The sequence below is a fragment of the Bradysia coprophila genome (genome assembly GCF_014529535.1).
Source record: "Bradysia coprophila strain Holo2 chromosome IV unlocalized genomic scaffold, BU_Bcop_v1 contig_106, whole genome shotgun sequence".
Lineage (NCBI taxonomy): Eukaryota > Metazoa > Arthropoda > Insecta > Diptera > Sciaridae > Bradysia > Bradysia coprophila.
In genome coordinates, this window is record NW_023503372.1 from 2,025,494 (window position 1) to 2,037,488 (window position 11,995).

At 37.4% G+C, this 11,995-nt stretch overlaps 2 protein-coding genes across 5 annotated transcripts; one reads left to right on the plus strand and one right to left on the minus strand.

Annotated features, from left to right (window-relative positions):
• Nucleotides 1–242: 242 nt before the first annotated feature.
• Nucleotides 243–2,565, minus strand: LOC119070853 (ras-related protein Rab-14). The gene is made up of 6 exons (XM_037175366.1): nt 2,410–2,565; nt 1,108–1,218; nt 950–1,045; nt 803–887; nt 549–731; nt 243–464 (listed from the first exon to the last, which is right to left on the minus strand). The coding sequence occupies exons 2-6, from the start codon at nt 1,211–1,213 to the stop codon at nt 287–289; spliced, it is 648 nt and encodes a 215-aa protein (XP_037031261.1). The 5' UTR covers nt 1,214–1,218; nt 2,410–2,565; the 3' UTR covers nt 243–286.
• A 3,999-nt stretch (nt 2,566–6,564) lies between these two features.
• LOC119070833 (solute carrier family 22 member 1-like) lies at nt 6,565–10,496 on the plus strand. Of its 4 annotated transcripts, XM_037175343.1 has the most exons (6): nt 6,565–7,054; nt 7,111–7,341; nt 7,422–7,576; nt 7,642–7,810; nt 9,640–10,103; nt 10,171–10,496. In XM_037175343.1, the coding sequence occupies exons 2-6, from the start codon at nt 7,136–7,138 to the stop codon at nt 10,458–10,460; spliced, it is 1,284 nt and encodes a 427-aa protein (XP_037031238.1). In that variant the 5' UTR covers nt 6,565–7,054; nt 7,111–7,135; the 3' UTR covers nt 10,461–10,496. The 4 variants fall into 4 exon arrangements, 3 of the variants coding, with proteins under 3 accessions (XP_037031238.1, XP_037031235.1, XP_037031236.1); XR_005086559.1 differs by having other exon boundaries at nt 6,565–7,341; nt 7,629–7,810; XM_037175340.1 differs by having other exon boundaries at nt 6,565–7,341.
• The last annotated feature ends 1,499 nt before the right edge of the window (nt 10,497–11,995 follow it).

Genomic DNA, 11,995 nt, shown 5'->3' on the forward strand with positions numbered 1-11,995 from the left:
TCAATAAAACTTATTCTACTCTTTATCTCTGGTATAATGTCTTTAAAAAAAACACCATTGGCACCGACACAATCCACTCGATATAATAATGTACGAAAATGGAATGCCATCTATGAAAATACTCCCCAATATATCGTCTCTGGTTTTTCATAATTTAAAATTTTTTCGTCCCTTTTTTCATCAAATTTTTAATAAAATAAAAACTCTCGCGCTCTATCGACTCACTTTGTTAAATTGATAAATTGGATTGGGCCTTAAAATGTATTTAAAAAAAAAAATATTCAAATTAGCAAGAGCAATTATCTTTGTTGGCTGGATTGTCGTTCGTCAGCTGGGTTCGACCCGGTTGCGACGGTTTATGCTGCACACCCGACTCGGATGCATTCAAATCTAACCGACCGTCCTGAATGTTTTGGTAGATCTTACGGGCCGTCTCTAGGAAAGCCTCCTCAACATTCTGTCCGCTGATTTATTTATTGTTTCGCAAAATTTTGTTTTCGTTTTTAATTTGTGTATATTGCAATAAAAATGATATGTGATTCGCTTACCTCATCGCACTCGTTTCCACGAACATTAAACCATTTTCGTCGGCAAATTGTTTTGCTTCTTCGTACGTCACTTCGCGAGTACTTTCCAGATCTGCTTTGTTTCCAATCAAGAATATCACAGTGCTAGGATTTGTTAAATTTCTAGTGTCAGTCAACCAGCTACTCAAATGGTTGTATGTCGATCTATCGGAAGATAAAGTCAAATTGAACAATGCGAACGAAACGAAAATGTCCGAAAACAGGGCAGAAAATACCGTCTGGTAATATCATAGACCATCAAAGCACCAGCTGCTCCTCTGTAATACGATCTTGTCACTGCTCTGAATCTCTCTTGGCCGGCTGTAAATTAATCGAGTTGATAAAGCGATAAAATGAAACGATGAGTCACCGTTATCGTTTACCTGTGTCCCAAACTTGTAATTTGATTTTCTGGCCAGCAACTTCAATTATTCTCGTGCCGAATTCTACTCCGATTGTGTGGGGACAATTGGCCATAACTGCGAGTGAATTACGTGTTTCAGTGAATGAAATTTTCAATATTGACCCGATAACAACTTACATTTCTTCTCAGTGAATTGATGAAGAATACAACTTTTCCCAACGCCCATATCACCGATTATTATATACTTAAATATATAGTTGTAGTTGTACGGACCGCCGGACATCTTTGCTGTGAAATTTTAGGATTAGAATATCTAATTGATTAAAGACTTGGCAGAGTGTGAAAGTGGGGTTCGGTTGACTTTATAATTTTTGGAAACAAGGGCTGGTCGATATTGACGGCTGTCGATTGTGTCTAATGACAATTATTTATGTAAAAGTGGAGGATAATTCGTTGAAATAGTGAATGGATAGAGAGGCGATAAGAAGCCATTTAAATAGTGCGTACGCTAAATAATAAGGATGCACTCTCCCTACGACTAGGAAAAAAATTCCAAACGCATGGAGCGTAAGCTTTCGTCTCACTATCTTATCCTGAATACAGCGTACACTCTATTTGAATGATCCCGAAGAGTATTGCTCGTAACAGTAGGAATGGTTCCATAAAATTGAAATTATAAAGGAAAGCTGGCCTTTCGACACCTGATGTTTAGATCCTAATCGGTCGGAATATTCTCCGATTATGACCGAAAATAAAATTGATTTTCAAACGGTTTTGCTGACCTACGACAGAAAGATTCGGCTGAATTTCATGATTTCAGAACCATCAAATGAGTAAGTCCAGCTATCGAGAGATCTTCGATAAGTCCTCCGCACTTTATGTACATTCATGCCAAGAAAAAGTAAATTGGGCGTCTGGTGCAACCATAATTTCTTGAACAATGAAATTTATAATTGCATTGCAGATAAGGTGTCAATGCATGCCATTTCAGACTATACATTTTTTGTCGATTAACAATCTCAATTATAACAAAAAAACGTTTCGTGCACTCCAACATTGATGTGCATTGAATGGAAACGGTTGTAAATGATAACAGTAACGAGAATTCAACAGCATAGACACTCAGATCAACTTTTTTTATAGAGAGGCCTAGATCGACCCTTTTCAACTCAATTGGGAGCATTAAAATTATAATATCTAAATTAAGATGAATCATTATGGCGATGACGTGCCAATCAAAACAATGAATTTTCTTTGTTCGGCTAATTCTTATCGAAATTTTTGATTCATCGTCTCTGGGGTTAAACCGCAATTTTCGGCAATGATTGGAAAACATTTTATCAAACGTCTGGCCTACATATTTTCGCTACGCTTTTTTCCCAGATACACAATTTACGCATTCCGCAGGATATGAATAAAATTTTAATTTTATTGTTGACCGACACTGTAATTTTTAACCGCACGACTGTTACTGCTCACCTTTGGAATTTAATTAACTTTTTTTCAGCGAACTTTAGTTAATTATTCAACTACCCGAACGATTTTACAAAGATACTTGTTTGGTAATTTTGTTATTTAATGAAAACACGACAAAATCAATATGGAGACAATCTGTTGTCAAGTATTGGTTCGCATATGGCAACACGATAAGTAAAGTTAAAACGTACCAGAAAGTGTAGTACAAAATTTCGAATGCATTGTAGACTCAACCAAGGTTGGATACTATGAGGAGAGAGGAGGTTACGCTGATCGCCATTATTTCACTGGGCAGAATTGCAAAAAAAAACCTTGGCGGTTATAGGTAAGTCTAACTCGGGCCATCTGTTTTGATATAGCGAAAATATTTTGTGAAACACAAGTAAATCATAGTCGATCATTAAAAAAAAAGTGTTATTACCATCGAACTTGTGTGCTAGGCCGCGTGTCAGAATCAAGGCTTCAGACCATTTTATTAGATTCACCTTTCCCATACAAACAAACTCACAAAAATCGAATTTGGATAACGTGATGAATATTTAGCATTACCTCACACTATATCTACCTTGGGCGTAACCAAGGTAAATATATGGGCGGATGTAATGCCATTCAGACTCGCGGCCAAGCACAATAGTTCGATGTTAATGACACCGTTTTTTAAAATGGTTGACTATGATTTTCGTGTGTTTCACAAAATGTTGTGCTATCACAAAACAGATGGCCCAGGTTTCTAAGCAATTTTGTGATTTTAAAGAAAGGGAGAGATGGTGTTTATAGCGAACTTTCGTGCCACTGCACATCTGATTCGGTTATATATGGCATTATCTCCGTCCATATCTTGGACGTAACCTCGTTATATATACAACATTGGACTCTAAATCGATTGTAGAATACGCAAATAAGCAATGATATCTCTTCACCCGAAAAATGTGTGGCCGCAATTATGACCCCGAATGTGTTAGCTGCGCATTCGGTATACGTACACCTCTTGTTTGTTGGTCTAGGTTGAAACACTAGTCTGATCACTGGTCAATGACCACCTTTTATTTGCGAAAAGTTTTCCGAAATTACATAGCGCTGGTCAAACTGCTACAAGAAAATCTATTTTACATTCAGGCGGCCCAAAAACGTCACATTCTATCACCAGATAAAGACCCGAAACAACGACTTTCGCTCTCACTTTTGTTTTCCACTTTTTCATCCAAGTTCTGTCAGTTTTACTTTATTTCCCATTTTTTCTTCCAAGTTGTGTCAATTTTTTGTAACTCGAAAATGACACACACGTGATATCGAATGTGATCTCACATGTGATATCCCGGCACTTTGCTGGTTACAGTGACTTGTCGACTTTAGGCACCCTGCAGAATAATGTGCACGGGGGAACTTTACACACTCTGGAAAGTAGTAAAGGAGTCGAGGAATACCTCCAAATAAATTTCTAAAAATCAAAAATTAAATTTTAGATTTTTTTAATTTTATTTGGAGGTAATCCTCGACTCCTTTACTACTTTCTAGGGTCTCTAAAGTTCCCCCGTGCACATTATTCTGCAATGTGGTAATATTATGTTTAATTTGTTACTTTATTAATTCAAAGAATAATACAATAGATTAAGGTTAGCTCGTCTAGTTGTGTGCTTATTACGTAGGTGGAAGCACGGGTTTTCAGGTGGTATAACGTAGCGATTCACGTGTGCCAACCTGAAAAAATAAAAGATCAAAACCCACTACTGACCGGTGGCGACTCGCTTGAGAGAATAAATAATGAGAGAACGAATTCTTTACTCTATTTTTGAAATGTTTCAAACTTTTCGTAACTATTCTTTTGTATTCGAGATAAGAATAAGTCACGTCAGTTTCAGTAAGTGTCATTATAGATTCATTAGCTACAATATAAAACTGACGGTTGTTACTGCTTACAAAACGGATTTGAGGTTAATTGACCGGCTATAATTATAGCGTTATTGGCAAGATCCAAGTCATGGTTGTTAGTTTCAGCAAATATATTAAGTTTTATTTTATCCAACCAAATAACAAAATCCATTATACAATTTGAATACTCGCTGTATTTACACGTGCTGTAATTCGATATTGAACTTGAGACAAACGTATATATAAACGTTACAACCGGAATATTAAATTATGTTTACAAAAATCTTTGTGACTTTCTAAAAAAAATATAAAACAAGGCATCAGAACAGTCGGAGCGTTTGCTGCGACTTAGCCCCGTACAACCCGTAATTCTATTTCGTTCGCAACCATTATACGTCCGTAGCCCTAATAAGCCCGGAACCCTAATACGTCTACAACCCTCTAATGCGTCTGTTACCAAAATGCAAGTCAAGTTGCGCATTGTCAAATTTACTGAAACTGTTCATTTTTTAAATTGCGCATAGCGCAATTACGAAAGCCCGTACGAAGTACCTTTCAAATAAAACCAACAATTTACGACATTATTTTAGAAACCCAAAATTTTTTGCCAACTTTCCATTGGGTATTCAATTACCTCTCAAATGAAACAAAAACTATCAAAATCGGTTGAGATTTACTCGATTTATGTGCAAAAAGCACTTAGGGCCGAGTAGCGGCCTTAGTACAAGGGCCCAAATTTGAAACATTTTTTGCCATCATTCTATTCGGTATTCAATTATCTCTCAAATAAAACAAAATCTAGCAAAATCGGATGAGATTTACTCGATTTATGTGCAAAAAACACTTAGGGCCGAGTAGCGGCCTTAGTCCAAGGGCCCAAATTTGAAACTTTTTTCGCCACGTTCTTTTCGGTATTCAATTACCTTCCATAAAAAACTAAATCTGGCAAAATCGGATGAGATTTACTCGATTTATGTGGAAAAAACACTTAGGGCCGAGTAACGACCTTTGAGCCCTCCCAACAAGCTCGCGTTGCATCCTACACAAAAACAATGTTCAGCAACTTTGTTCTACTCGTCAATACCTTTCATTTGATATATCACAAGCAGCTATTACGTGCGTATTTCGGTAGATATCGTCGAAAGACTGAAAAACACCTATAGGGCCCTAGCTCTGGAAGGGCCGACCCTACCATGCCCATTTTCGAACTTGACCTTACTTTTGTCGATACCAATCGGGGAAAAAAAGAATTTTGAAAAAAGGTTGTGATTTGCTCAAGCTAGAGGGGTCACGGACGGACGGACGGACGGACGGACGGACGGACGGACGGACGAACGGACGGACGGACGGACGGACGGACGGACGGACATTTTTTTTATTGCGGATTCGTCATCTATGAACATAACCAAAAGCTTTGCCCTTACTGTCTGCTTCCAATTCGACGTGTTACAAACGGCATATTAATCTTATAAGCCCCCAGTACTTCGTACGGGGCTAAAAAGTTCTGAGGTACCGAAACGAAAAAATCACGTAATAAAACCTGTATTAGCACAGTCAATTAATGCTTCAGCAAAATACTATGATTACATCATTGATATACACATAAATTTATGTTGATTCCTCGTTTCGATTTATTTGCACATTCAACGCAATGGCAGCAATTTAAATTAATTGAAAGTGTAAAAATACTGATAAGTGATCGAACGAGACGTTCGCAATCAAAATATTTCAATGAATATGATTTAAACGACCCATCCCAGGGCCTATATTCTGTGTTCAGGAATATATCTAAACCCTGAAGGTAATGCAAACAAAACGCCAATAGATGTTGGATACGCAGTGTATCGAGTGTCGATGTATAATAAAACAAATACATCTTAAGCTATGGGGTCCTGTGTGCCTTTGTGCCGTCATGTCAGTGCATATGAAACAATATTTAGGAATAGGCTCAATCCATAGCATAGGGTTATACACAGCCTATAAAATGGATTCTTGGAAAAAATAACCATTCGGAAACAGCTATATCGACAACAACAACAACGACAAAAATATAAGCAACATCCCCGTTAAAAATGTCTTAAATAAGGAAATGTGTGTTTGAACGAATTAAGTAAAAGATTTGTATCACTAGGAACACCCGAATGAAGTACAAGATTCAATCGTTATATTTCGACATTCCTGTCTTTTCTAGTAGGAAGTGCAAGGGTTTTTAGTGAAATATTTTTTTGATCCTTTTACTGCTAGTCAGACTGGTAGTGAAAGCAAATTTGAACTTTTTCAGTCGACAAACTCTTCAACAGGAGAATAGCCCCTGTATCCACATGATCGGAAGATTTAAAAATCGCAAGACGACTGAACTACACATTTTTCTGGCATGTGTAGCTCGAATTCATTGTCTATAGACTCAAGTTAGTTAAAATTTGACGGTGACCGTGGTCATTCAACACTTCGTTTTTGGTTTCTTGTTTTATTTATTTAGTTTTCGAATGTTTAATTTCATTCCCAAAAATGTCGCGCGTTAGTGCAACCCTCCTCGGTAAAGCTAGTGAAGTCAGTGAGATTGATACATTCCAAGTGGATGTCATTGGTGATATATTAGATAATTGTCGATCAATTCCGAACAATTTTCATAATTTATCTAACGAAAATTCCAACCGCCTTTTTCATGGCATGCATCGTTTATTCAGCCCCGATACCTCAAAGGGTTGCAATACATTGCATGGACACAAAGGCTTTGACTGCAATAAAACATCCAACGGTAGTGTCAGCGGACGATAAGGTTTTCCATTTAAGTTTTTGTGATACTTTTGCTGATATTAAAGATCATGCAAATAGGCATTATGGAAATGAGAGCTACGAAATGCCATGGACGGTACCTAAATCGGATATAGTTGTAAACAATCGCTCTAACATTATACCGTGTGATTTATTCAATTTTAAAAGTGGCAAATCGGTCACAACGTACGATGTGGTGTGTTCCCGAGGCGGTTTTGTTGTGGTCACTCAAGGAATGCATCTTGTGGGCATATTTTTAAGTGGAATTGTATTGAGATATGCATTGAAAGTGTAAGCATTTCACTTTTAACGTAAAAATCATTTTAATATTTTGATTTGTTCAACCATCGTCGGTGGATGGATTTTATTAGTATCAGTCCGAAAAATGTGATGCGATCGGCCATGATAGTACAAATTATTTGTGGCAATATTGCTGGACTGGTTGAATCATTTGTCGTACATTTAATTTTCCGTGCTCTAGCAGCCATTGGATGTGCAGCAGCTTTCGGGGCGGGATCAGTGATATGTTAGATAATTTTCATTGAATCTATTTACAGTCGAAAACTAAAAACCAATAGGTCGGGAATATAGTTTCAGATATAACACGAGGACGATTCAAACAGTCAGCGGTAGTGTTGTTCGACACGTTTTGGTCAATTGGAATTGTGATACTGTCATTCATAACCCAATATGAGAGTAGATGGACTCAATTGTACTTGGTGATATCCTACCCAACATTAATAATCGTAGTCCTTACGATGTAAGTGTAATTTTCGGTGATGAACGGTGTAATATAGGGTAAAATTTGAGACCCCAGCCCATAAAATAATTATTTATCAATTCGATCCTCGTTCCTCATAAAAATAAAAATTTGATGGCTGGGTACTCGAGCGCGCTAGACTTTTAAATTCATAAATTATTAGCTGTATTGGAAGACAGTTAAATTTTAAATAATTCGAATCACCAGGGCACCCCATCGCTCAAGTTCTCTAACAACTGTTAAAGTTTAACTTACCGCTGAAAATTTGCTGATTGTAAGTTACCTAGAGAAGAAAAAACCGTCGAATGATGGATGATACATAACGCAAAATTAAACTCACGTTGTAGCACACTGTCAGACTACACTGATAAAAAAGATTTTGGCGGTGTACTTCGGATATGTATGATATACTTCTGTTATGCATAGTATGCGTCGGGTATGTATGGCAAACCTGTCGTATGTAAGTTTACGTACGGTATGTGTGCCATACATCTCACGCGTGTAGTCGACGTAGGACATGTGTAAAATTTTGGTATGTGTAACTTCATCGCAAAATTACCTCATACGCCCAACACGTTTGAGAAAAGCACACGTTTAGGATGTTTGTATACGCATGGTAAGTATGATGTCAAAAGATCGTACTTGTTGTGCGTTAACATTCGTACACTGTGCATTTTATATTAATAGCAACAATGTCAAGTCCTTTACGTACATGAGATGAATGTATCTGTATCAGGATTTTAGGATTCACTTAAAAACAGAAATATTAAATTCAGTCATTTAAATTTCAAAACGTTTTATTCCCTGAGTTTCAATCTCATACTGTTGAAATATCGAAATATTACGCAAAAAGAAGAAGAAGAAGGAATTACGATTACGATTCTCGATATTAGGTCATTGTCATATACCATAGTTTAAATTAGAATAAAAAAAAATATTTTCAAAGTTTCATATGTGTGTCATGTAAGTAAACGTATAGCATGTATAAGTACTTTGTGTGCAAACGTGCTCCACGTTTACCTACTTCTACCAACGCTTCACAATACAACTATCAATGTAGTATGTCTTAATTGCAACATTGGTTGAAGCGCCGCTTTGAGATCAGGAGGTCCCCAGTTCAAACCCAGCACCAAACATGGAGAAAATTTTTATCTAAGAAAACGTTACGATATAAATGAATAAAAACACGAAAAATAAAAAAATTAAAATTAAAAAGAACGAAATTTGACGAAATAATGTACATCAAAATTTCATTTTATTTCGGATACCAGAGCAAACGTACTGGACCTTTACTGACGCAGTGCACGTGTACTAAACATTCCCGAAGTTCGATCCAAAAATAGCTGTCTGCCAGCCTATTTACACGTCCACTACGTACAGTACACGTCCAGCGCGTTAACTTTTCTATCAGTGTAGGTACTATGGGCCGATTTTACAGGATCGGAAATGGAAAAATTGTAGTCACTCAAAGTTCTAAGTTCAATTCCTTTATTAAGATCTAAGATTATGGCACCGCAGATGAAAATTTTCATTTTATTTTACTCATCCGTTGATTGTATTGATCTCAATCCTGATTTAAAGGAGGTTAATGTGTTTAAAGTCTAATTCCAGGAGATTTTAGGAGCATTTTAGAAATTCTAGGAGTTTTGGGAGATTTTATGAGGTTTGGGAGGCCTGCTAGTAGAACAACTTTTTGCTAGAAATAGCCGTACCTTAGTGCTTGTAATCAGAGCCATCAGAAGTGAATTTTTTAAAGGACGAAAGAGAATTGACGATTAAATGAAGTTACGAAGATTATTATTAATGGTCTCATTACAATTTACATTTAGATGGATGCCAGACTCACCGCGCTGGCTGTTGAGTCATGGAGACATAGAGGGTACTTTTAAATTATTAGTTCACGCAGCCGAATGTTGTGATTTAAAAGATAATCTACCCGCAAATCTGGCATTTAAGCTAAAACTGCAAGCAATGCAACTATTACGACATCGACGACAAGCAACATGGTTGTCACTGTGGCAAAACACAGCCTTAACGAGCTTACGTGTGTTATCAACTCACATAGCATTCGCTTGCTTCACGATCATGTATTTCGGAATGGTGTTAAACATGCGAAACTACGGTCGCTATCAATTACCCACAAGTGCCAGGTTTCTAGCGCTAAGTGAACTAACAGGATGCTTTGTGGGTTATTTGTTTGTTAGCAAAACGAAACATACTTTCCTATGGTCAGGTATATTTAATGTCTTCGGAGCATTGACTGCGTTTTGCATATGGTTCTGGAAAAGTAGAGGTAAGCGGATGGGGATTTGTAAAATGACTGATCCGACTGACTGTTAAAAAAATAATCATCCGAACAGAGGTAGAATTCGTTGACGAAGGCATCCTTTTGTATTTTTGTCTAATACTCAAGGCGTCAGTGTCCAGTTCGTTTGGAATACTATCAGCATGTGGTGCTGACTCATTGAACAAAGATGCCAAAGCTGTAATGATGTTTTCTTCAGTGTTATGCGGCAGGCTATTTTTACTAAACGCCCCAGTTATAGTGTCATTAGCACAGTTTTATGGAAAGTACGTATCGCTGACGGTGTTTGCTACACTTGGTGCTATTGGCGGATTATGTATGATTGCTATAGATAGTATAAGTTGATTAAATTGTAATTATTGAAATAAACTGTGATAGTGACTCATTCTAGTGGCCCTAAACCAAAAAAAAATAATTTTGATTCGGATTGAGGGACTCATGAGAAACTCAAAACAGGTTATACTGACTTCCAGTCTGCTTCTTCTTCATAGTCTACTTCACAAAAACTGATTTTTTGCATACCTTAAAGGCTCGGTTGTTGAAACTTTTAAACTTTTACTTGGTCACAGTTTCAAGTTATGCAAAAAATATTTTGGAGAAGAAGCAGACTAGAAGTCAGTATAGTCCGTTCTGAGTTCCTCATAAGTTTCTCCATCCGAATCGGTAACATTTTTTATGGATTTTTTAAAACTGTATTTTGGTTCAGGAGAACCGTGTGGAGTTCCCTCAACTTTGTTCGCGATTACTACAATTACAAAATCGTTCAACGTTTAAAGAATGCATCAACGATGTTAACAGGCAAACAAAAAATTCCACGCTTCAGTGTTGCCATACAGATCTTAAATCATTGACAAGGCATCAGAACAGTCGGAGCGTTTGCTGCGACTTAGCCCCGTACAACCCGTAATCCTATTTCGTCCGCAACCATAATACGTCCGTAGCCCTAATAAGCCCGGAACCCTAATACGTCTACAACCGTTTAATGCGTCTGTTGCCAAAATGCAAGTCAAGTTGGGCATTGTCAAATTTACTGAAACTGTTCGTTTTTAAAATTGCGCATAGCGCAATTACGAAAGCCCGTACGAAGTACCTTTCAAATAAGGGCCCTCCCAACAAGCCCACGTTGCATCTTACCCAAAAACAATGTTCAGCAACTTTGTTCTACTCGTCAATACCTTTCATTTAATATATCACAAGCAGCTATTGCGTGCGTATTTCGGTAGATATCGTCGAAAGACTGAAAAACACCTATAGGGCACTAGCTCTGGAGGGGCCGACCCTACCATGCCCATTTTCGAACTTGACCTTACTTTTGTCTATACCAATCGGGGAAAAAAGAATTTTGAAAAAAGGTTGTGATTTACTCAAGCTAGAGGGGTCACAGACGGACGGACGGACGGACAGACGGACGGACATTTTTTTTATTGCGGATTCGTCATCTATGAACATAACCAAATGCTTTGCCCTTACTGTCTGCTTCCAATTCGACGTGTTACAAACGGCATATTAATCTTATAAGCCCCCAGTACTTCGTACGGGGCTAATAACTCCATGAATTTGAATTTTTGAGGTGTCGAATGTGTGATGTAGGGCATCAATTTAACTTCCAAAGCGTTTCAGACAACAAGCATCGTTACTATCATTTGGCTTACAATATTTGGCTAACACTAGATAGATAGGTTCAAGATCGAAAAGTTCATCTTTTTAAATACTGCTCCCCGAAGAAACAAGAGCTACAGAAGGAACAGGGTAAGACACTACTGAGACACGCACTCATTACAAATTGTGTGAAAAATCAACTTAAAGCGTGGGTTTCGAAATTCAGTCTCCCTAGTTTGCCCAAGGTTCTGAAAGAACAATGTCAAACATATATCCAAGGT